The sequence below is a fragment of the Armigeres subalbatus genome, chromosome 1, assembly GCF_024139115.2.
Source record: "Armigeres subalbatus isolate Guangzhou_Male chromosome 1, GZ_Asu_2, whole genome shotgun sequence".
NCBI classification, from domain to species: domain Eukaryota; kingdom Metazoa; phylum Arthropoda; class Insecta; order Diptera; family Culicidae; genus Armigeres; species Armigeres subalbatus.
This window is the reverse complement of record NC_085139.1, coordinates 165576727-165602934: the sequence shown is the minus strand read 5'-3', so window position 1 is coordinate 165602934 and position 26208 is coordinate 165576727. Positions and strand designations below refer to the sequence as shown.

Sequence of the window (26208 nt, the reverse complement as noted above, 5' to 3'; positions counted from 1 at the left end):
TGTCAAATTCCTTCCAGAAATCTTCCAGAAATTCCTTTGAACATTGGGAAATTGCTTTGAAATTTCTTTAAAAACAGCTTTCGAATTTTTTTTCGGGAATCTATTTGGAAATTCATTTTGGTATACATATCAGGAGGAACTCTTTAAAAATTCATTCAGGAATTCATTTTAAAATTCCTTTAGTAATTCCTTTGAGAATTACCCTAGGAATTCCTTCGGAAAATCCATTCGAAATCCCTTCGGGAGTCCTTTCGATATTTTTTCGAACATCCTTTCTGGTTTGCATTCGGGAATTCCTTAAAAATCCATTAGGGATTCCTCCTGAAATTCCTTCAGGAATTCTTTCGAGAACTCATCTCAAAAATTGGTACTTTATTTAAAGTTAGGGATAATTTTCTAATTTTGAGAACTTTTTGCTCATGATGTATTGATAACCGGGTTAACCATCGTGAAATGCGCACGGATCAGTGCTCGAAGTAAAGGATGCCTTCGTAAATTCCCCAGGAATTCTTTTAAAGCCTCTTCAAAGATTATCAAAACATTTTGATTTTTTGTAATAATATTGACATAAGGAATGAAATTTTAATTTGGTGGGCCACGTGCCCCAGCTCTCCTCTGTCCGTGGAGGCCGATAGCAACTGAAATTCGGAGAAGGAAGTGGTTCTGGGTCGCCCACATCTTACGTAATGGCGTTTGCATCTCCATACTAATTGCATCTGTCGATGCGCCAATTATTTCAACCAGTTCGTGTGTCAGTGTGGTTATAGTGGGCACTCTGAACATTTTAAAATTGTTTTGAGTTCACCCCCCACGACAGGGGCCCACAATTTTGGTAAATATTAGCATTAGCATTAGCATTTAGCAGTTCGCACAAATTCGTAGGTGGTACAAGCCAAGACTATTGTATGAGAGTAGCATCACTTTCATCCGTTACCACAGATATTGATTTGGGACTAATCACTAACTCTTAGATGGAAGCAATGCACTCTCCAATAGTCGAGATCTGTCCTGGCCACGTCCTTGCGAATGCTGAGGAAGGGAAAGGATGGTTTGTTGGACACATACTTAAGAAAGATGCAGAGAACTCTACGACCTCTCATAGGTGCCACGGGAGGTTTTGGGATTGCGTGGAAGGTTATAACAGTAGGAATCGTTTTTGGTATAACGTGAAACACCGAAAGAACTAAGATAGAAATACAAAGTAGGAAAGGGACGAGCCTGGAATTGAACCCATGACCTCCTGCTTACAAGGCAGAAGCGGTAGTCACTAGACCACCGAGCTCGTCTTCCCCACAATTTTGGTAAATATGCTTGTAAAATAATATCAGGAGAAATGCCGAGAATTATAATTTGCAAGATTAAATCATCCGGTAATCTGGCGCTCACGAGTTTATCACCCGTCGTTCTAACCGAAAAAAAATGACAATACTTGCTCATGGGAGAACATTGTTTATTATTTATTTATTCAGACTAAGGCCGAAGTGGCCTGTGCGATATATAAGAGTCTTCTCCATTCGGCTCGGTCCATGGCTACACGTCGCCAACCACGCAGTCTACGGAGGGTCCGCAAGTCATCTTCCACCTGATCGATCCACCTTGCCCGCTGCGCACCTCGCGTTCTTGTGCCCGTTGGATCGTTGTCGATAACCATTTTCACCGGATTACTAACCGATATTCTGGCTACGTGCCCGGCCCACCGCAGTCTTCTGATTTTCACGGTGGTTCATTCGCCTCCTCCACGTACCGTCCGCCATCTGCACCCCACCAAAGATGGTACGCAGCACTTTCCTTTCGAAAACTCCAAATGCGCGTTGGTCCTCCACGAGCATCGTCCAGGTCTCGCGTCCGTAGAGGACTACCGGTCTAATGAGCGTTCTGTAGATTGTCAGTTTGGTATGGCGGCGAACTCTATTCGATCGGAGCGTCTTGTGGGGTCCAAAGTACGTACGATTTCCAGCCACTGTGCGTCTCCGAATTTCTCTGCTGGTATCATTTTCGGCAGTCACCAGTGAGCCCAAGTACACAAATTCTTCTACCACCTCGATTTCGTCACCACTGATGCAAACTTGCGGTGGGTGGCTCACATTGTCGTCTCTTGAACCTCTTCCTATCATGTACTTTGTCTTCGACGTGTTGATGACTAGTCCGATCCGCTTAGCTTCCCTCTTCAGTAGGCTTCCTCCATCTTCTCAAAGTTACGTGCCATAATTTCTATGTCGTCGGCGAAGCCAAATGGCTGGACGGACTTATTGAAAATTGTACCACTCGTGTTAATCCCTGCTCTTCGTATTACCCCTTCCAAAGCGATGTTGAATAGCAGACACGAAAGACCATCACCTTGCCGTAACCCTCTGCGGGTTTCGAAGGGACTCGAGAATTCCCCTGAAACTCGAACTACGCACATCACCCGATCCATCGTCGCTTTGATCAACCGTGTCAGTTTATCCGGAAAACCGTGTTCGTGCATTAGCTGCCATAGCTGGTCCCGATCGATTGTATCATATGCGGCTTTGAAGTCGATGAATTGATGATGTGTGGGCACGTTGTATTCGCGGCATTTCTGCAGTACTTGGCGAATGGCGAACACCTGGTCCGTGGTGCAGCGTTCGCCCATAAAACCCGCCTGGTACTGCCTCACGAACTCCCTTGCAGTTGGTGCTAGTCGACGGCATAAAATTTGGGAGAGTACCTTGTAGGCGGCGTTCAGCAATGTGATTGTGCGGTAGTTGCTACAATCTAGCTTATCGCCCTTTTTGTAGATGGGACACACGACACCTTCCATCCACTCCTGCGGCAAAACTTCCTTCTCCCAAATCTTGGTAATGACCCAGTGCAGCGCTCTAGCCAGTGCTTCACCACCATGTTTAAATAGCTCTCCTGGTAGTTGGTCAACCCCAGGGGCTTTGTTGTTCTTCAGCCGGCCAATCTCCTCCTGGATTTCCTGGAGATCCGGAGCCGGTAAAATTATTACCTGCGTGCGTTCTCCCAGGTCCATCACCATACCGCCATCTTCGTCTGCCACATCGTCATTCAGGTGTTCTTCGTAGTGCTGCCGCCACCTTTGGATCACCTCACGCTCGTTCGTAAGAAGGTTCCCGTTTATGTCCTTGCACATATCAGGCTGTGGCACGTGGCCCTTACGTGAACGGTTTAACTTCTCATAGAACTTTCGTGTGTTATTAGCGCGGTACAGTTGCTCCGTCTCTTCACGGTCTCGATCTTCCTGCTGGCGATTTTCCTCCGGAAAATCGAGTTTTGTCTGTTCCGCGCCTGTTTATATCGTGCCTCGTTCGTCCTCGTGCAGTGTTGCAGCAATCTCGCCCATGCTGCATTCTTCTCTTCCACTAAATGCTCACATTCGCCATCATACCAGTCGTTTCTCTGATCCGAGGGCACCGTGCCAAGCGCAACGGTTGTGGTACTACCAATGGCAAATCGAATATCTCTCCAGCCATCTTCAAGAAACGCTGCGCCTAGCTGCTCTTCCGTTGGAAGTGCCACTTCCAGCTGCTGCGCGTATTCTTGGGCTAGTCTGCCGTCTTGTAGCCGCCCAATGTTAAGCCGCGGCGTCCGACTGCGACGCGTGTTGTACACCGTCGAGAGTTTTGAGCGCAGGCATACTACAACGAGGTAGTGGTCGGATTCAATATTCGCACTTTGGTAAGTCATAAGACGAGTTTATACAATCCCATTGAATTCCACTACTTAATTGTATCTTGACAGATACGTATTTCTACCTCAACAGTAAGGCCGTCTTCAGTGTCTCGTACTCGACTCGACTTTCCGTTTCTTGTTTAGGTGATCTCCCTGTGGCCTATTTTTGCGAGGAAAGAAGGTGCTTCGGACTACCATTCCGCGGGAGGCTGCGAAGTTTATGCTTCGTCGGCCGTTGGCATTCGATACGGTGTGCAGACTATCCGGTCCGATGAACGGTCTATACATTTCCTCCCTTCCTACATGTGCGTTCATGTCACCGATGACGATTTTGACGTCCCGCAGTGGGCATCCATCGTATGTCTGCTCCAGCTGTGCATAGAACGCTTCTTTCTCGTCGTCGGGTCTCCCTTCGTGTGGGCAGTGCACGTTGATGATGCTATAGTTGAAGAAACGGCCTTTAATCCTCAGCTTGCACATCCTTGCGTTGATTGGCTGCCACTCAATCACACGTTGGCGCATCTTACCCAGCACTATGAAGCCGGTTCCCAGCTCGTTGGTGGTGCCACAGCTTTGGTTGAAGGTAGCCGCTCGATGCCCGCATTTCCACACTTTCTGTCCTGTCCAGCGAATCTCCTGCAGCGCCACGACGTCGAAGTTGCGGGGATGTAATTCATCGTAGATCAGCGACTTGCAATTCCATGTTCCAAGCTTCCAATCGTGATCCTGTATTCGTCGCCTAGGCCTTTGCCGATTATATCGAATCGCATTATCTCTTATATTGTTCGTAATGATTGGTTTTCCAGACGGCTTATTGGGCCTGCGCAAACCTCCTGTCTCGTCGGAGAGTCGTCGTGTCAGGGCTGTTAAGCGTCCCACCTCCCATCTCCCATACATGGAAAAACCGCTTTCCGTTATTTGGATTTTGGATTGAATTTGGGATTTTATTCATATGAGTGAGAATTCCGAAGCCTGATCTTGGCAACAGGTTAAGGCAATAGATGGACATCGCTCAGGACTGAGATCCTTCAAGTCAGCCCTTTGGACCACTCGGGGTGTACAGTAAGGTAAAAAGTAAGTGGACAGAAGTTTGTCCATTCGTTTCTTTACTAAGGGGCCGTCCACAAAGTACGTCACGCCTCTAGGGGGGAGGGGGGGTTCCGAGCAGCGTGACGATCCATACAAAAATTTTAGAGGTTTATTACAAAAAGTGTGACGAAGGGGGGGGGGGGGTCGAAAATCGCCGATTTTTGCGTGACGTACTTTATGGATCTTCCCTAAATCCTTGTCTGAGATGATCAGATCTGGATCGATCGACTAGTATACTTTATTTATAGTTATAGTTTAGTTTTAGTTTAGCAAGTTATAGTTTACTATATTAGTAATTGTCTCTTGCTCTGCTTTTAATACATAATTTGTACCAAAATCAAAGAAATCTAAATAAACATGGTACAATTATTCAAGCAGTGGTTTTGCTCATTTTTTCTACGCCAATTGGCAACTGAACGGAAATTCAAATAATTGCTATTCTTCAAAATTTAACTCGCTCTATAGAGGTGAGACTGAATGAGTGGATACTGATTACAATGTAAATTGGACATAAGTATCCACGAACTAGTGCGTAATTTTTAGAATAAGATCAAATCAGTAGTTTGTATTGTTAGTAATAGAAGGGCGATGATTCACGTAATTTTTGCCTCGATGTTATAATAATATCCACAGTTACCAGAAGTGTGCTTCCTGTAACGCAGCAGAGCTGGTAGTTCACATTTTCTAATTTATTTAAATTTGTTATTTCAAGAATGCGAAAAGCGAGACGAGCCAGCCCAGGGCTGAAAGTCTCGCTAATAAAGACAAAAAATGCGAAATGTACCCATTGCGGTTATGATTATTTAATCCAAAAAGAACTAATGTTGAAACGTGTTTCCCCATCCCAACCTTGCAACGAATGAGCCAAGAAATGTTCATCAAGTATTTTAAATCGCATTGTTCAATCGAAAGACAAGTAAACATTCCGTCAAACTTACCGGGAAAGCGGATCCATAAACAGGGCGATAACAATGACGGCGGCAACGATACACGACAGGTAAATAGCTGAAATTTCGTAGATTTCATTGTCTGGTGGTCGTTGCAGGTTAGCATTATCGTCGGTTCCCGCCACACAGAAGTTGGCTCCGCATTTGTTCAACGCCTCCTCAATTGACGACGTTTCATTGTCGTGACTTACCGAGGAACCTCCGTGAGCTCCACTGGAAAGAACTGAAATGTAAAAAAAGATCATTAGAATCGTGCATCACCGAACCAAGTGCGAGAAAGTACGCACCCAAGCTGGAAATCAAGTTTCCCCACAGTTCGGCAGTTTGCCAGGCCAGGAAGAAGAACCCGAAGAACCGCACGATGATAGCCTCCACCGATTGTTCCGTCAGCTTGGCATAAACCTGACCCAGCTGGGTCAAGTACGTAGCTTTACTGGCCCACATGGGCGCCGCACCCAGACCGGCCATTATCCCGGCCGGGACCAACGTGTAGAACGTGGGATAGAACTGGGCAGCGATGTACGGAGCATAGCACAGCATGCTCACGCAGAGAGTCCATTTGACCGTTAGTTTCCTGATCACCAGCGTGGGCAGGAAGATGCAGGATACCACCAGGGCGGCGTAGATCGCACTAAGCGACACCGTACCCAGGCCATCCTTGGCGTTGATTGACGACTGAAGGTTGGCAGTTCCCTGTTCGGAAGGAGAGCAGCAGTTATTGACGGTGGTTCTTCAATGGTGAAATTGTGAAAAAAATAGTTACCTGGAAGGCCGTGAACTGCACCATGAAAGCGAACGAGACCGTGCTGATGTTCTTCAAAATTCGCCATTTTTCATTTTTGTTCAAAGTGACTTTGTCTCGCAGCGAAACGGTGTCGTTCTGTTGAGAGTAAAAACTTATTTAGAGAACACATTATGCGGAACAGCTGACTGTGGTACAAACCTTGTCTGGATCAAATCCTCCGTGCATTTTGAAAGGTTTATTTGATTACATCTGAAAAATAAAAATTAGAATAATTAAATCAAATATCACAAACTGAATATAATGTTTCAACTATTTTATCTTTGATAATTCTAACTTGAAGCATCCTGGCAAATACCCATCACAATCAGAAACCCTGTCTACAGTAGATCACAAGCTAAGGCAGTTAGGGAATATGCAGTTGTTGACTACGTCGTTGAACGTTTATGAACCAGAGTGGTGAGTATGAAATCTATTTTGTAAAGAGCACGGCAGAACAATTCTCTGCATTGTGTTGTACTTGCCGCTGTGAAAGGAAAATGAATGGGCGCAAAGTGTATCAATTAAAATCACTGCAATTATTTGGTATTGTTTGGAATGTCCAGATGAATTATCAGATGGTAGATGGCATGAATCAGATCAGTTTCATTTAAGTTTGCTACCGGGAAAAAGAGCCATCTTTACCGCTTCAGAATGCTTTCAATCGATTTTAATATTGTTGATCCAAACCTAAGTAAGGTGCATTTTTTTAATCGCAAATATTGGACAAAGCTTACAAGGATCTGATATCCCACGCAGATTAAGGTGACTCGGGGAGGCACTAAACACCGTGTTATTTTTCCTATCCTACCTCTCTTTCTACATATGGACAAAAACGTCAAAATTTAGAGTGATTCAAATTTTGATTTTTTTCTCTCCTCTATGATTAAACGTTTGTTTTTGTTATTTTTATAGTCATCCTAAGCTTAACGGGCAATGGTGCAAAACGGTTTTTCACAAAAGTTACTGTTTTTATAGTATTTTTATTCAAGCTTCAAACTGCTTGTGCTGAGTTAAATGACATCCAAATCAGCTAAAAATTTAGGACGATTATTAAAATAGCAAATGCCATCGTTTAAGCATAGGGGAGCAAAAAAGTCAAAATTTGAATCACTCTACTGTACATGCTTCTGAGTTTGTTTAATTCAAGACCAATAACAATGCCAGCCACGTCCTCCCAATCAATTCCTATCCTAATTGAAGAAAATTTGTTCGACACTCATTGCTACAAGAGACCGATGAATCCTCCACTTCTCCATGAGCGTACTGGAAAGGAATAGTTGGAAAGGAAATCTATTGGAAATCGCCTTGATAAGCGACTTATTATTTCTTTTAAACTACGTCAAAAAAAATCCTTGAGTGACTATAATATTTGGTCGAAGACATCAACAAATTTTATTAAAACTTTGTTTGGAAATTTTGTCGAAGTTTTGAAAAAAATGTCGAATATTTTGAAATATTATATTTAGGAATTTTAATAACTTTGCCGAAAAGTTCAAAAATTTTAAGCAACATGATTGCGTAATTTTTTTTAAACCTAAAATTTCCTGAGCTTTATATTATATTTAAAAATAAGGCCGATACAAGGCCTCCCAGTTTTTTTTGCCCAAAAATAATAATTTGAGCGGCTTAAAAAATTCGTTGAATTTTGAGGATTTTCAAAACATTCTTTATCAAATCCGAGGAGTTTTCTGATTTTTTTTATTTAAATATTTATTTTGTACTATCTCGTTCCCTTGACCTTTCGGAGTCCAGCAGGACATAATTTTTATAAAATTCTAGCAGACCCAACAAACTTCGTTTTGCTTAAAATTGATTTATTCTTTGATTAGTTCTCGAGTTATGCAGGAATTTCTGTTTCACGTATTGTGTTAGTGTTACAAAAAATATTTCATCTGGATTCACTTCGGTAAGCTATTTATAGGAAAGTTTATATTACTTACGTTCTTCTTTATAAAAAAAATGTGCAAATCGAAAACACGATTAAGGACAAGAATGAAAACCGAATTAAAAAGCAGAATACCACAAACTGTTATGACAAAATCGCGTTGACTTTTCATGGAGATTTAGAGGTTTTGATAAGTACTTAAGCTAACATCGTTCCCGAATTTTCCCTCACTTTGGTCATGGTCATTTTCCCTCACTTTATACATGGTATTAACGGAAATCTGAGAAAAAAATCCAATAGAGTTCTCTTACCATAATCCAGCTTATTATGAACTACTTAATGCCCAAAAATGTTTGGTTTCATGGTAAAAAGACAAACAGACATCTGATGAAAGTACTTCTACTATAAACACTAAGTATTTGAATAAAGTTTGAGATTCTGAAAGACAATCTCGAATGAAGAATTATTTTTTTTAGAAATTGAATATAGTAATATCTCGATTATATCACCCCGATTATAAAATCATTTCACAAAAATGAATCCATTTATGCCTTGAAAAGGTAAAATGCGTGAACGGTACCCGTTATTTCTTGCCAAAAATGCTTTAAAAATTATTGATAGGTACTCAGAAATGATTTATAATAAACCACAGACGGTGAAAGTTATTTCATGAAAACCATTGTTGCTTGTGGTATCATTTACAAAAATAAAAAGAACGACTAAAATTTTCCAAAAATTTTGGGGTGACAAAATTGGATCGGAAACGTAATAAAATCGGGTTGAAAACGTGATAAAATCGGGCCGAAAACGTGATAAAATCTGGGGTAGACAAAATCGGGGAGTGACACACTGTATACAAAAAAAAACATTTTATCTTAATTAAAAACTAATGCAATGCACCATTTCCTCATTTTTTAAGCATTTCAAGAAAAGCTCAAAGATGGGAAACAAGCCCAAATGTTTGTTTTTCATTTGTTTCGTTATGGTAGCATGAATGTGAGAGCCAAATCCTTCACGTCTTCAACCTTTTTCCATTACTTCAATATCTTATGTATTAGGTTGACATCATCACCAACCAATTTTCAAAATCCTACGGGGGTAGGGAGCTATTTTTTTCCTGTTGGGGGCTTAGACCCCCATGTCTCCCCCTTCATTAACACACATAACACGACCACAAAACAGAATAATAGGTGAACCCCTTGACCGATTTCCACCAAATATGGACACATACTCTCTATCCTAACTTGAGTCACTTGAGGGTTGTTGGAAGAGGAAGGTTGTTGGAATTGGGTATTTTTTAGAAAATATTCAATTCAGTTTTCGATAATTTTTCCCGATATCACGGCGTGTGTATGGGGGACCTTTATGACAAAAAAGAGCATCGCTAAAACCTTCTAGCCGTGAAAATATGGCTCTTCAGCTTTCATTTCGTGACTATTTGAAAAAAATCTACCGAGGGGTCCCGAACATTTTTTTTTTCTCCCTGAAACGGAACTTTTTAGTTGGAAAACCATCGATTATTTACTGCGTCCCCTATTAAATGAGATTCCTGGATTTTTTTTTCTTCCAATCGTCATATGAAAACTAAGAGGAAATCGATTAGTTTAAATTTATAGTCTAAATAGCTTGTTTATTAGAGCTCAAGCGTCAAGAGCATAACGAAGCCGAACTGGATAAATTTATGAACAGCTAAGAAAGGCTTGGATGGAGATTATGCACTGCATCGCAATCTTATGCACATATACACCCAATTCTTTCCCAATACATGCTTTGGCATGATTGATTGAAACTTGTTTTATGAATGAATAAGTTTAACTGGTGTCACAAAATTATTCAAAACTATTGATCATGTTAAAGAATGATTTACCATGGTAATAAAAGGGCCCTCCTTAGCCATGCGGTATATATATACGTCTACAAAGCAACATCATGCCGAAGGTGGCTGGAAATGGGAATAAACATCAAGCGTATGAAAACCCATAAAAAGCTCCTAGAAATCATATCGCTGCGATGCGTAGTTAATGAGAACGAGTGATTCAATCAAACGAAAATTCATTTTACTACAAATGATGTGGCTCTTATACACAGCAACTTAGTTTTCACCCCATTTTTATAACAAATATTTGAACTCCAGTTTTCTATGATATTGCCTATATAAGTTTGGAGAAACAATTAATACAAACGATTATTTTCACCGGAAATTCAATACCAAATCAAAATTCAGTTCACTTTTCATTTCTTAGTTGCATTATTGCTATCCCAACAAACATTTGAAGCTGACAGAGCGCTTATTCAACCAAAAATAGCCTTCTTAAATCTACCAACCAAACCAAAAAAACCAACCTAAAATAGCCTTCTTAAAATCTAGATGATCAGAATCAGGGTAGTTTTGTGACGGATTTTCAAAATGTTTGGATTTTCAGTCAGAAAATCGTGCTTAAGGGATGAATCTTATGAAAACAAAATTGTCCCACAGTTCCAAATAGTTAATTAATAAACGAAAATCATACTCCGAATGCATGTTCTTCTAAACGACACTTATTTTCATGATTCTTGGTACAACCAGTAGACTTTAAAGTGATCGATGTATGAAGCTTCATTCATCTATCTGAAAGAAAAAATCTAGATGAACAATGCACAGAACCGCAATTTCAAAAAGTTTTACCAATGATTAGGTCCCACTAATATTTGTCTAAACTCAATAAAACAAATGTGTTCCTTAATATCACAACAACAAAAAAACCGTTCCACATAAAAATACCGTGAAAAGAACTAACCCAAAAAATTCCTAGACCGAAGCGGAGATATGTACAGCTCAACTACTTTCAGCATTGTCTTGGCATACTCAGCTCACAGGTAGGTAAAAATAGTTTGATAATAGTGGAAACGTGAAACGTCAGGTTTTCAAAAATCCGTTGTCTTGAATCTCGGAATTCCATCGTTTCCGAGCTCAAACAATCAATTCGTAAATTCTTATATATCTAGATAAATTTCTACGAATTTTTCTAATTTACATTTATATCCAAAAAGTGTAACAAAACAAAAGTATATTGATCAGGGAGGGATTGCATACCATTGAAGCTGTAATGTTTGCTAGCCAAATGTTGAATTTAATAATTTCGGCTCCGTTATGCTTGTCCACACCTGAGCCTTTGAAATTAGGTTTAAAATAAAAACAAAATAAGTAGAATATTCATTTATTGCCTTTAATTTATGAAGAAAGGTTAAAAAACGAATGAAACACTCAAATTGGGAGTGACTCGTGACTGGCTGCTGGTATTAGATTAGAATGCAGGTTCCATTTCTTCTTCTAATTGGCATTACATCCCCACAATGGAACAGAGCCGCCTCGCTGCTTAGTGTTCATTAAGCACTTCCACAGTTATTAACTGCGAGGTTTCTAAGCCAGGTTACCATTTTTGCATTCGTATATCATGAGGCTAACATGATGATACTTTTATGCCCAGGGAAGTCGAGACAATTTCCAATCCGAAAATTGCACAGACCGGCACCGGGAATCGAACCCAGCCACCCTCAGCATGGTCTTGCTTTGTAGCCGCGCGTCTTACCGCACGGCTAAGGAGGGTCCCATTTGGAAAAGAAAAAAAAAGTTGTTCAGGTCCACTCGGAAGAGTTTTTTAAGATACCCAGGAAATGAAAGATAAGAAGCTATATTTTCATGCAGTTGAAATTTTAGCGATGGTCATTTTTTGTGATAATATTATTCTACCATACACACCGTGGCATATGTTTCCCCGAATATGACATGGAAATGACCAATATTTTGTCGCATATTAAAAAAAAACAATTGAGAAATCGACTCTATATTTTTATTTCGATTTTAAGGACAGCTACGCAGTCTTGAATTATTGAAACAAGATGTATATTTATCCGACGTTTCGACACGGGAATGGTGTCTTCATCAGAGGAAAAATACGGTAGTTGTCCCTAGTATATTGTTAATGTTAGACTAAACAATAGACTAGGAACAAATACCGTATTTTTCCCCTGATGAAGACACCATCCCCGTGTCGAAACGTCGGATAAATATACATCTTGTTTCAATAATTCAAAACTGCGTAACCGTCCTTAAAATCGAAATTTAAAACAAAAATGTCGTTAAAATGTCTGATTGATCGAATTCTACAATTTCGTTATAAATTCAAAAAAGTTTAAATAATATATTTAAAACTACGAGAAAGGAAAAATGAAAATAATATTTGAAAACGTTGTCATAAACTAAAAAAAAAACAATAAGAAAACTGTCGATAACTTTGATGGAAAATTAAAAAAATTCATCGAATAAAATTTCCAAAAAAAATTGGGCAGGATTTCAAAAAAAAAAATGTTACTGAAGTTAAAATTTACACAGAATATTTTAAGAAAATTATGAAAAATGTTGATTTCAAGAAGTTAGGTAAGAAAATTTTTGAACATGTACAAATTTCAGAAATTGTGATGAAAGTCATCAAAATGCTTGTCATTAAAATGATGTATGAATAATTTTTGTAGTTTTAATTTGTTATATTAAAAACGAATATTTAAAAAAATGTCGTGAAAAATAAATTGAAAAAATTGTCAGTTTTTTAAAAGGAGACATTTGAAAAGCGTTTTTTGGAAATATAAGAAAATATTTTAAAAATTAAAAATTTTCACATTGTGCAAAAATGTAAGGAATTTGTCAGAAAACTTTAGATGTTGGAGGTCTACAAGACCAACAGAGTGATTCATAGGTTTCCGAGCTTGTGTGTTAGTTGGAGAAGCCTCATGGGACATCATTACACCAGTATATGAAAATTACTACAATCCAGATTTTATACATATTACAGTATTTTCAAACAGAACTGCAATTGAGTTTTGAGCTTGAGGTTCTATATGATCACGTACGATGTACAATATGTATACCATTTCTATAAGTATTGAAATCACCAAAGGGTATCTTGAGATGACAGTCTAACGTATAACTAAATTAATCTAATGAGGAATGCGTACCTATAACTAAATTAAGCTCGCAACCAGGCATTGCAATATCATCTGAGCACAGGATATTATCTTTGCTTCTGCAAAGATATTATCTCTAATCAAAGAGCACTCTGGAAAGATATTATCATTTGAGCGTTCGGTGATGATCCGGATAGCCAGCGCGAGTCGGGGTTTGATCGCGTTGCGAAGGTGTTGCTACAACAAAAGCTGTGAAAAAATGTTTCTCCATGACGAACATTGCACTTTGTTTACTGAGCGGATAGATAGGTAAGAGCGATATCCCATTATTTTATCAGTATCTTTTCTCAAAAGATCGAATGATGGGATGGTTTGCAATGCCTGCTCGCAACACATTCATTCGACAATACAAATGGTTTCTATATTGCACGAAAGTAGTTGTTACTTAGACTAACATTTATGTGAGAGAGTAAAGTAATTTACGTTTGGATAATTTAATAAAATTTCATTTCAAAAGCTTTTCACCATACTTATCTAAAATAGTTGCAAAAAGTGATTTTTTCAGCACGAGTTGTACGTTTATCCAACGAGGCTTGCCTATTCTATATTCTATGTTATTGTGCCACATTGTACGCTCGACAGACCATAAAGCGAAAGATAAATAGCATTTGGAGAATTTGATGTCATGTCCATCCATTTTTTTCACCCAAGCTAATTGAGCTAAATGTGGTCATGTAACTATTTTTCTAATGCTGTTTCCCCATTATAGCACCAACATGAGTGCTATAATGGATTTTCTGCAATTCCTGATCATAATATCTGGTTTACAGTTCGTCTTTGAAGGATAAAACGGCCTACTTTTCCATACCAACGAAATGGGCTCTCTAATGAACATTATGCAACTCAAATGGGTTGCATAATAGTCATTATAACACTCATTTGGGAGCTATAATGAAAACCAACATCAGAACAGTTGTTACATTACTACATTTTGCTGAATTAGCTTGGGTAAGTGTTAAAATAGTGAACTCTCTGCAACGCGTAATAAATGAAATAGTTTGGTGGACATGAAATCAAAAATATTCAAAGGCAAGTACATCTATCGCTTCACGGCTTATCGAACTGTGCAATATGGCACGGTAATATGAATCTGATTGTTCTCTGCAGCTACATGATTTATTGGCGAGAATGATCATGTGCAGTAAATTAGACTATAGAATTTTGGTACAGATTTATCAAATTAAAGTCTATTTTTCGTCATTGCAAAAAATAGCGTGTGCAACTCGTTGCAAAACTCGATTTTTTCAGCACTCGTAGTATTTATCCAACGAGGCTTGCCGATACAACTCGTGCTGAATGTACAACTCGTGCCGAAAAAATCATCTTTTTGAAACTTGTTGCACAAACTATTATTGTGCAACCCATTTGAGTTGCATAATGTTCATTAGAGCACCCTTTTCATTGGTATGGAAAAGTAGGCCGTTTTATCACTCGAATGCCAACTGTAAACCAGGTATTATGATCAGGAATTGCAAAAATGAATTAAATGTAATAGCTAAAACAAAATCTCTCTCTCAGTTTCTCTGCAGCTATTTGATGTGATTCTGTGATATTTACAACAGAAGGCGCCTCAGTAAAACATTCATGTTAGTTGTGAAATCAATAAAAACAATCAAATTCGAAACTGCAGCACACTAGGATTCATTTTTTTGGAAGCAGTGTACCAAAAAGTATCAATAGTTAAGTTTCCCAATAATAATCTTCTTTACCGAAAAAAAGATTTAGTAGACGTACTGGTAATTGGTGATTGTTTTTTCGAGAAATGCTTCTTTTTGATGAAATTTGTGTAAGGTTCACAAAGTACGTCACTTCCTTATCGGCACGAGGAGTCTGAGCACCTTGACGATTGACAAAAAAAAAATACTAGAAGTTGATTGCAAGAAGTGTAACGAAGTGGGGAGGGGTGTTGAAAATGGTAATTGCTTTGCGTGACCTACTTTATGGATCTTCCCCAGATGTCCATCGCCATACACATTTTTGGCGGTAAATTCATGCTAGACCATCTTAGATCTTCTTGTTGATCAATCTGAATATAAAGATTTGAACTCATGAACACTAACTGTTTGGAGTGTTTGTAATGATGTAACGAATTGCCGTGGTGCTATTCTAACTCATAACAAACTGAAGACATAGAAGATCTTCATATTGATCTGTTAGATTAGGATCTGAGCTCAAAGACAGTTTGGAGAGTCCTAGAAGTAAAACGAGTTCTGTAACGAATGTCAATAACATCGGTCAATATCTTGGATAACGAAGTCCCATGGAGCTATTCCACCAACTCATTTAAATAGTGGAGACATCGTAGATCTTCTTGTTGATCGATTTGAATATTAAGATCTGAATTCAAGGACTGTTTGGAGTATCGTAGATATTGAAAAAGATCTGTTATGCCGCTGGACAGGCGCAAGATTTTATCATAAAGCATTACAATTTCATTTATTTAACCAGAATATGGTAAAGAATGGTGTTGATTCCCTAGAACATCAAAATTACAACTCATGAATAGTTTGGACGCTCTAGATCATCATAGTGCCCTTAACCTGACCTGTGCAATATTTTTCCTGGATAAAACAGTTTATTTTGAAACATTTTTGCTGAAGAAAGCAAAGCTCTATTTTTTAAAACTTATTTTTAACAGCTGATTTTCGTCCTGGCCCGAGCACGAGCGAAGAACTCGATAACAGAAATTGGTATGAACTAGCCTTGCATAAGAGGTAAAGCACCAAAAACTATGCAGAATACCTGAGAGATAACGTGCTTAGGTGTTTCAATACCAAACGAATAATAATTGATTATGCATTTGGTATTGAAATTCAATTTAATAACTGAGTATGTTATGGCTTAAGTATTGTGCATATTAATTTTTGGAATTATTCCTTTGGTATTTTACCTCCTATGCAGAGCTAGTTCATAACAGAGTATGGTATCAATCACATAATTAGGTATTATTGAGCCAATCTTTCCTGCTCGGGGGGTCATATATGACCCACCCGTATTGAACCGGTAACAAATAACTGTTACGATTTTCATGAGAATGTTTACCTCATACGTCAGTTTAGAAACATAACTACCAGATGCCATTCAAAATTCATAGTTAATTTAAATAATATTCAAATTAAAAAAAGATTGATTAGTAGCAACTGTTTTGGAACGACATACCAGGCGTTTTTGTCTGTCGTTTTTGTATATGGACAGTGCGTGGAGGCGCGTGGTACTTCACAGGTTAGAGCTGATATGGCGTTTTGCTTCGAAAAATCTTTTAATGTTTCATCGTAATGTGGAAAATTTCAGTACAGGAAATATGTATAAAATGCGCCGGTTGGGTAAAATGCGCTACAACCTTTTCTTGGTTTATATACCCCATTTTGTCTCAAAATCGTAAGCAGCTGAAGCCAAAAACCATTTGTAATCCGTCAAATAAAAAACTCAGTTAAAAACTCTGTGTTAAAAATAAAAAATAAAAATTTTATTTTGGCTCATTCCAACGCAATTTCGGCTTTTATGTCCTCAATGCTTTTTCTTTAGATACAAAACATATTTTCTGCCTATTACTATCAGTGTGAGACATGGATTAACTTTTCCATTCGATTATTAAACAGTTTAAAAAAAACTTGAACTTTAACTGTTTTCTACAACTAGTTTGCGAGAAATGGAGATTTTAAAATCGGTGGGCGAAAACAGGGGGAGGGCGATTTCTGGGTGCCTTACCCTATTCAAAATAATAATAAATATCAATAATTTATTGTACGTTAGTGTCACTAACGCATCAGTTCAGTATCTAATGAAATTTAAATAACGAGTTGTTCAACCCATTCCAAAATTAAGCATCATACATAATCTGTATATGCAAATGAAGCAAATTCAATCTCCGAAAATAACACTGCAATTACGAAAAAATGGATGTAATTCTGGATTAAACTATTGGAACAGGTAAAGATTGTTTTGTGGCTTATTTATTGGTGCTAACAAAAGCAATAATGAGGCAGTTGACTTCACTCGGTTATTAATAAGTGTCCTCCTGAATTAATATGAGAAGCATCTAAATATCCTCAATATATTGTTTCTAGAAGTTTTGATTTATGTCTCCATCGATATTTACGGAAGACCACTGAAGCAGAACTTAAAAAACGCTACAGGCATTGTTATGCCATACTTCATTTGTGAGTAAGATGATCTAATCACAGCAGCCCAGGTTTTACAACAAGTGTGGGGATTTAGGAAGCCGCCAGACCACTTTTGACAAAAAGTCACATTTTTTGTTGATGTCGTTTAGGTAACGGAAATTTTTCGATCTAGTACTCTAGTCGCCTAATCGGATAACGGCGTCTGCGAATTTGGCTTTGAACCTGCTTTGAACAAACAAAATGTGAGACTTAAAATGTGTAGAGGTGTTTTAAACAATAAAGGTGTTTGTTATCATGTAGGTATTATTACCATATGCCACAGTTCAAACACATTTACCATTTTGGTCGAGTTCGAACGGTTCGAACAACCGAATTGATATTGCGGATTTTCTTATATTTTTCCACTTTACAAATTCCGATGCTGGCAAAGTTCTACCACAAGCCTGAAAAACTTCGAAACACTGAAATAAAAACCTGATATTTGGTTCTGTCATGTAGAATACCATGCAAAACAACAGTGGGAACGTATGAAGTGACAGCCGCGGTTATCGTTATAATCTGAACCAGAAAGATGAAAGTTTACTCTGGAACAGCAATATGGTTTTATATTTTTATTAAATGTTTCATGAAATATTGTTTAAAACTAATTTTGATATTATAACAGTGATTATAGTAAGCCAAATTGATACGAAACAATTTTTTATAAAGACACAGACATATTAACTATATCTGAATAAAGATGATGTTAGCGAGAATATTACTTCAAATTGCAAATAAATCAACAGAAAATCAAAGAAGAAACTAATACAAAAGAGATACTAAGAAAACAAGAAGAAAAAAATAATCAAAAAACAATTCCCGATAATTAAATTGTGGGGATTCGAAATAAATGGGTTAAATAGATATTCTCGATTGTTGAGTTTAACACAGTTTAAGTATAACACAGACGAATCTAAACAATAAATTAACAAGAACAACAATAGGACACAATGTTGACATGATATTAAATCCAAATGAATGTTTGTTATACATTAAACAGTCCAGAAACATTGAAAAATTGGTGACTACCCGGCAAGCGGGACAACATTGGTGGCAATAAATTTGCCCCTGCCTTGAAAACAGGCAACAACAAAAATAAATAAAAGATTTTTAAAAATTAGGTTTAACGTAAAACCAGTCAAATCAAGAGACGTTACATTTTTAAGTGAAAACGCGTCACAAGCGAAACAAAAATTTGCGCCTTTGTTTGTTCCCAAGGGGGGGCCCTTGGGAAAAAACACAATTTAGTCAAAAATTCTAAAACCAAATATCCAGAAACGCAAAACATTTTTCACGCTAATCATTTTCTTTGTCGTTTTAATAACGAATTACAACAGAAAATACTTTTTCCACTCGAAACATATGATCCGTTCGTAAAAAACTGTCAAAACTGTCAAATTGACATTTCAGTTTATTTAATGGCTCAAATTCATCTGGGGTGTTACTAGGTAGTCAATATAGCCACTACATGGGAAATAATAAGTAGAGCTGTCCCTAATGAACAGAAAAACATATAATTTGTTGGTGGCAATATAGTTGCCACTTGCTTATAAAGGGTTAAAGTTTTGTGACAATTTTCGATATAACTTTTATGATAAAAAAAATGGTTTTAAAGTGTGACTCTCAAAGTAGAGAACGAAAAATGTAGAACAAACGTTGCAAATTTATTATCTTCCAACTGAATTTGTGTCATTTATACTTATCTACGTCATGTTTTTCTAAATTAAAGAATTGAGCAATTTATGTTTCATACCCTTTCTTAATTTTATTAAAGGCGTAACCGTTCCAGCTACCTGTCACGGGCACCAAGTTGTGACGTATTTGGGAGGGAGCAAACCAGGAAACTAATGCATTTGGGATGGTTTTGAAAAATATCGTCCGCCCCCAAATACGTCATACGATGGCTCGCCTAACCTGGAACATACGGCATAAGAACCATCAAAAGAGGTTTTGTTAATTGAACTGTATTCAATTTGCATGATTAAGCAATAACAGACTTTTTCCTTTGTTTTTTTTTTCTCCCTGTTTGAGAGGAATTTTCCGTGAATTTGCAGATCGAGCTATTATTCAATCACTTATTAAATATTAGCGCCAGGTTCGAATCGGTGAAACATTTGATTTTTTGTTTTGTTAGTCAATTCACACTTCATTCTTCCATCTGATCTGCAATTTCTTACTAATGAGTGTCCACCACGCGCGCACTCCTGAGTCACATATGCCACCGCGCTCGTGCTGTGCATCTCGAGCGAGCGAGGGCTTTTCGACAGTATTGTACAAAATAAGGCGTGTACTCGAGTGTTAACGGTTAAATGGGACAATAGTTTCAATAATCAGAAATACAATTTCGCTAGCAACAACTATACATAATCGATATTGTGTTAATATCAACCAAATGATTGAATATGCTTTTAAATGTTTCAGTTTTTTACATTCCATATGTAAATATTTCTGAGATTCAAAGATTTAAACACTTGAAATCTGCGTTGAGCACGTCCATACTTGATATCAAAAGATGCATAGATCCAGTTGATCATTTATCACTGAGTCAGATGCAATGTTTTCTAACCTTCTTTTGTCTAGAAACTGATCAAACCGTTTGTTCATGGACACACGTATGCCCTTTTCACGATGATTAAATTTCCCGCTTAGAAATACACTACAATCACTGTTCTGAAACTCTTCAGTTTGTATCAGAAATCACGAAAGTCCGAGTGAGCTTTCTCAACTCAAAAATTTTAAATCCAATAGTGCACTCCCTCATCAAGTCGCACTACTAACTGAACATCTCTCCAGTTGAAAATAATTCAAAGCGATTGGGAGTCCATGACGGTTCATACAGTTTTTTTGTCACCTCTTCGCGCACTACGTCAAATGGAAATGTGTGGTTTCTCAAACAAACGATCAATTGTGGATGCAAACTCCATCTGCAAACTGATCAATACACAGCATTATTTTGCACACGCACGTGAGAGGAATTCACTACCGATTAAAGCCGGATCTTAACGATCGATCGATCCATTCGACAATATTCAATTCCATCGGGCTAAAAATACCACTTACTATCTTTTTATCTTTCTCGTCCTCCAATGATGGCCACTTGCGTAGATGTTACTTTTTTCGTATACATTCGGGATTGCCTTTGATATCAGTGGTTTCCTTGCCGGTCTACCTTGTCCGATTGGGTAAAAATCTTAAACCGTAGTACTGTTTGGCAAATTAGGCGCCCAAGTATACGATCACTATATCTATCCGAGTCAGAACGCAAAAAAAAACTATTAGAAGCAACTCCCGAATGCCACCGCATTCGCTGCGAGCCCAAACTACCAACTGGCCGATGCGACTAGAGCGAAGTGCCACGATCCTGTCGGCAATTCGCAAGGTAGGTACTTACTCCCCACCTCTGCCCGGACTGCGTAGTACCTCGTTGGAAACGAGTTACCGTGGGGTGGGGTGAGTTTATGTGTGTTTGAAAATATACGTGTTCTGGAGTTCATAACGGAAATAAAGCAATAATCGTCCAGATCAATTATTGATCTTAAAATAAGAACTTTAAAAGTAAAAACTGCAATTGTATTTTTTAATGAAATATAAAAAATGAGTACATAAACTTTTCGAAAACAACTTGCACTGTACTACAATTTTAATGTGGCACAAGCTGTTAAAAACTTTTCAGTTTCACTTACTGCAAAGCATAAACATAAAAAAATTTATAAATCTTTTCTGACAATACTATTTAGGAATTTTTGTCAGAACTTTGTTGAATTTAATATTTATGTAGACATCCAACCTTTCGATTAGTTTATTTAACTTTCTTCAAAGGGTTAGAAGTTTGTAGCGCACTAATCACACCAATAAAAATACCGAACCGTCGGATATGGGAGAAAACATGTATTTCCTACTTATTAAGACGATAGCAGAAAGATTCCAATTTAATTTTTTTACACCATTGCATTTTCAGGTTGCGGGCACCGAAAGTTTATCGAATGTGGGCAGTTATATTTTTCGAACCTAGCGTTGTCCGATATATCCGCAATATATTGCATTCGACGGTGAATCCAGTCCCAATGTTTGCTTTTGAAAATCAACTGGATCAAACGGACAGCCAGAATTTGGGACGAGCTCCTATTTCGCTGGGCTAAGAGATGCTTTCGGGCAATGCCGACCTGGTCTCCCTAGACATCTTGAAGGTGTGAGTAGATATTCTTCGGGAACGTTCACGCCTTCATCTGTACCATGCTCACGGGACGCTCTATCAAAGTCTTAATAGGAAACAAAGAATCCACGCTCCTTCGAGAAGAGACAGACACCTTTTCTTGATGCCATGAACAGGATCTTTCACCATCCACCTTGCAACATCTACAACTTAAGGTGATTATAGAATAAAGTCCGTGGTGAATTTCAAATTCACCACACGTTTATCTACATACATTTCCAAAAGCCCAAATCTGGCGTAATAGTTTTCGTGCAGTGCCGAAACTCAAATTATGATTGTTCAGCATAACTAAGCAAACGATCTTCCATTATTTCAGCCCTATACGCGTTATGGTTCTTTCATCTCGTGCGCTTGAAAAAAATATTGGAAAAGCACGTGGTTTACAAAATGGCCGAATTCTGGCTTCATTCTATAATCACCTTAATTTGCGCCGACGACTTGTTGTTGTTAGTCATCGAAGATACCCCAGGGCGCACCCGTGTTCACCAAAGCCGCATCCCGCATCACCGGAAGATAGTGTAGGTCCACGGGGTGTTGATCGACCGAGGCCTAATGATTCTGCCCCACTTATGGTCTGTTCGCGTTAGATATCGTACTATAGTAAATCTAACTTAAGCACTCTTTAGGTCCTACAGGACCAACAATAGAGGTCTACTCTTGAATCTTTACTTTTACGGGTTGCGCAAGCAATCATAAACAGCAGGTTTCCCCATAGGCTAATGCTCACCGTAACTCATAACCCCACCGTAAATAAACCACGAGCACCGCTACGATGATGATTCGGTTTCGACACAGGGAGTTGCTCGTCCTCGTCCAACTTACCGACTCTGCCAGTGCAGTCACAGTTCTCCGAAGCTACGATCAACACATCCCCTAAATCAGGGCATGACGCATCCTCGATAACGTATACCAGTCCTTTGCCTGAATTTTAGACCATTTCAGGTGCCGAAGAATGTGACGGCGCACCTATTGGCTGAGGTCCATCACCTTACCACATCGATGGCTGACACCATAAGCTGGATAAAAAAGATCGTCAGCCGGGATTGGTAGAGGGTGTCCGGCTTTGGCGGTACCCGAAATACCTCAACTCATCTACATGATCTCCTTCAAATCGCCTTCCAGCCTGGCTTGCAGCTCTCGTCAGCTTCTTAAAGTACGAGGCCTGTACCATCGAGTTTAGTCTTTTTTTACTGCAATCCGGGTATAAAACCAACCTTTGGTGGCGAACGAATTTTAATGATTCAAGATCCGATTCCACCGTTGTTCAGCATTATATGTCATCGAATAATTCATCCCCGACTTCTGCTGCCGAACATCAGATCCAAGAAAGTTTGTATTTTGAAAACAGGTTGTTATTCTGGATACCTACATCAATTCATTTCATGGAACTCAGCTATTCTTTTTGTTTTTGCACTGACACATACTCGCAAATGGGGTCGTTTGGCTTACAGTCTATCGGTCTTATGCCGTTCGGCAGAAGGCCATCATGTCGAAAGTCGCTTGACTGAATAGGTCGGTTAGCTAAAAACACGGTTTGACCGAAATGTTCCTTCTTCTTCTTCTTCGCCTCGCAGCTTAGTGTTCACTAAGCACTTCCACAGTTATTAATATATAAATAAATTTTGGGATTTGCTATCAGTCATGAATAATAGCGTTGACAATTTTATTTCATCGCCGACGTTTTGATCCAGGGATGGAATCTTCTTCAGGGCTCGATAGCGGTCAATTTGTTAATTATCGCTATATTCGAATGGGTGTTTGTCATGAATTTGGGGGAAATTGTTTCTGGCCTCATTGCCACAATATAGTAATCGCCCATTTTCCGGCTGCAAAACACCCCCTATAGTGTGTGACAAAATTAGTGTCAGAAAAGTTTTTGAAGTGATCTATATTTTGTCAATGAGGCCAGAAACAATTTCCACCAAATTCATGACAAACACCCGTTTGAATATAACGATAATTAACATATTGACTGCCATCGAGCCCTGAAGAAAATCCCATCCCTGGATCAAAATGTCGGCGATGAAATAAAATTGTTAATGTCGACAGAAATCTTTTAGGGATTCCGATTCAGGAATTCAAACGGGAACATTGCAGGGATTTCAACGGAAATATTTCAGGGATTCTATGGGAATCTTCTAGGGATCCTCCAGGAATTCCGATGGGAATATTCCAGGAATTTAAACAGGAATGTTCCAGGGACTCCGACGAGAATGTTCCGAAAAATCCGACGGAAATGTTTCAGGGATTCTAATGAGAATTTTCTAGAAAGTCCGAATGAATTCCTCCAGGAATCCCGACGGGAATGTTCCAGGAGTTTCATCGGGAATGTTCATTCCATACATTCCAAAAAGAATTTTTAAGTGATTTCGTACACAGAAAAAAATAATGAAATCTAATAAGCGCGTAAAAAATAAAGACGCGGAAGATTACATTATTCTGGGCGTACATGGATCTTCTCCAACAAGTTCACCCTAAATGTATGCAATTTCTATAGCATTATGTCATTTTCTATAGCATAAATCAAATAAAAACTGACATAATGCCTATGAAATCGCATACATTCAGGCGATAATATCGTTTAAATTTACGCTCTTTTTGGCATTCCCTTTATGTGCATTACTTTCGTGTAAAGTTCAACAACTTTTTCTATCTGTGTAGGCAATGTTCCAGCGATGTACACAGATAGAAAAAGTTGTTGAAATTTACACGAAAAGTAATGCACATAAAGGGAACGCCAAAAAGAGCGTAAATTTAATCGATATTATCGCCTGAATGTATGCGATTCCTATTGCATTATGTCAGTTTTTATTTGATTTATGCCATAGGAATTGACATAATGCAATAGAAATTGCATACATTCAGGGACAACTAGTTGGAAAAGATCCATATCCACCAGGAGTAGTGTAATTTTCCACGTCTATATTTTTTACACGCTAATTAGTTTTCATCATTTTTTTCTGTGTAGAAGCACATCGTAGAAGGATTCTAAAGCAATATGTCGAGGGATCCTGAAGCAAATCGTCAGGAGGGACTTCGAATTAATCCTCCAGGTATTCCGAAAAGAATCCTCCAGCGATTCCGAAAAGAATACACCAGCGATTCCGAAAGGAACCCTCCAGGGATGTTGAAGCAAATCGTTGAGGAATTCCGAAGCAAATCATCAAATGATGTATTCCGAAAAGAATCGTCGTATGATTCCGAAGCTATTCGTCGAGGGATTCCGAAGCAAATCGTCAGAAGGATTCCTAAGAAAATTTTCAAAGCATTCTGAAACAAATCGTCAAGGAATCCCGAAACAAATCTCCAAACGATTCGGAAACAAATCTTCGAACGATTCTGGAGGAATTTCTGAAGCGAATCCTCCATGGATTATAAAGGGTATCCTCCTTAGATTCCCAAGGGTATCCCTCGAAACCGAAATGAATCCAGTGAGAAATCTTTTTGGATTCCAATTGGAATGCTGAAAATTTTGATTCTGAAAAAAAAATCTTCAGAAATTCCAATGAGAATTCTTGTGGAGATTATCATACTGCTAGGGAAGTGAATGTCTGCTGGAAAACTGTCGCTCTAGTTCGTGATGGATGACCACATGTCTTTTAGATCATTCAATGAGATATTCCCTTTTCATAATTAACACCAAGTGCAATTTCACTGATACACAGGAATATTTATCAGAGGTGAGAAACAAGTTCATTGGTCTTCCACTATTTCATTATGATGGAGTGAGACCCCCTCCCCCAGCCCCCCTCATTTATGTCAATGGGCGTAGCCAACGTTGCTACAGTTTATCTGGGGTTGAAATGAAATTGACGACCCAGTCACTCGCCCACTGCAAGCCGAGAACATCTCTGCATTTGACGAAATTAAACGGGCTTAAGATTAGACCAATGTTCTCCTACTCATGCTGCAGAAGGTTTTTAAACCCTGAAAATAATTGTTGTAAAAGTTCTGACTGCGTTCTACTGCTGGATTGATCAGACTAACTTGGCAGTCCATCAATGACGAAGTCATTCAACAGAAAACCGAAGACAGAATACTGGTGAAGGCCAAGAAAGTATGTAACCGTTGGTCCCAATGTGTAGCTTGGTGGCACAAACATCCTTCTCAATAATCCACGTCACCGGTGAGCCTCGAATTCCTTTACCCCACCCTAATGAAAAAATAAATATTCTACGTTACAACCTTACTGGCGACGTACATCCAGTTGTAACAAACCATGCATGAGCCGCAATACTTCTTCAATACTACCCGTTACAGAGACCCAAATGCGCGATCTCTTTGCAGCGATTTGAGCGGGAACAGTTCCCTCGTGGTAAATTTATATACCGGTGCAGAATGGTTGCCATCATTAACGAACAGTTGTAGAAATTTGACAACTTCTGGTTTTCAAAATTTAATACCTAAAGGTAAAATACAAAACCTTCCAAAGAAAAGAGCTTCCAGGACAGTTGGAACGTGACTACCAAAGT

The 26208-nt window shown here is 38.6% G+C and overlaps 1 protein-coding gene across 3 annotated transcripts in view; it reads right to left on the bottom strand.

Moving 5' to 3' along the window:
- Positions 1 to 26208, bottom strand: part of LOC134205485 (UNC93-like protein) — a 137427-nt gene that overhangs the window by 13951 nt on the left and 97268 nt on the right. The window contains exons 1-5 of one of the 3 annotated variants that reach the window (XM_062680764.1): positions 20584 to 20864; positions 6634 to 6684; positions 6454 to 6570; positions 5978 to 6383; positions 5682 to 5913 (exon numbers count right to left, since the gene is read on the bottom strand). In XM_062680764.1, the coding sequence (XP_062536748.1) occupies positions 5682 to 5913; positions 5978 to 6383; positions 6454 to 6570; positions 6634 to 6660 (782 nt within the window). In that variant the 5' untranslated portion in view covers positions 6661 to 6684; positions 20584 to 20864. Of the gene's footprint in view, positions 1 to 5681; positions 5914 to 5977; positions 6384 to 6453; positions 6571 to 6633; positions 6685 to 20089; positions 20497 to 20583; positions 20865 to 26208 lie in introns of those variants that run through there. The other 2 variants (XM_062680766.1, XM_062680765.1) reach the window with 2 other exon arrangements.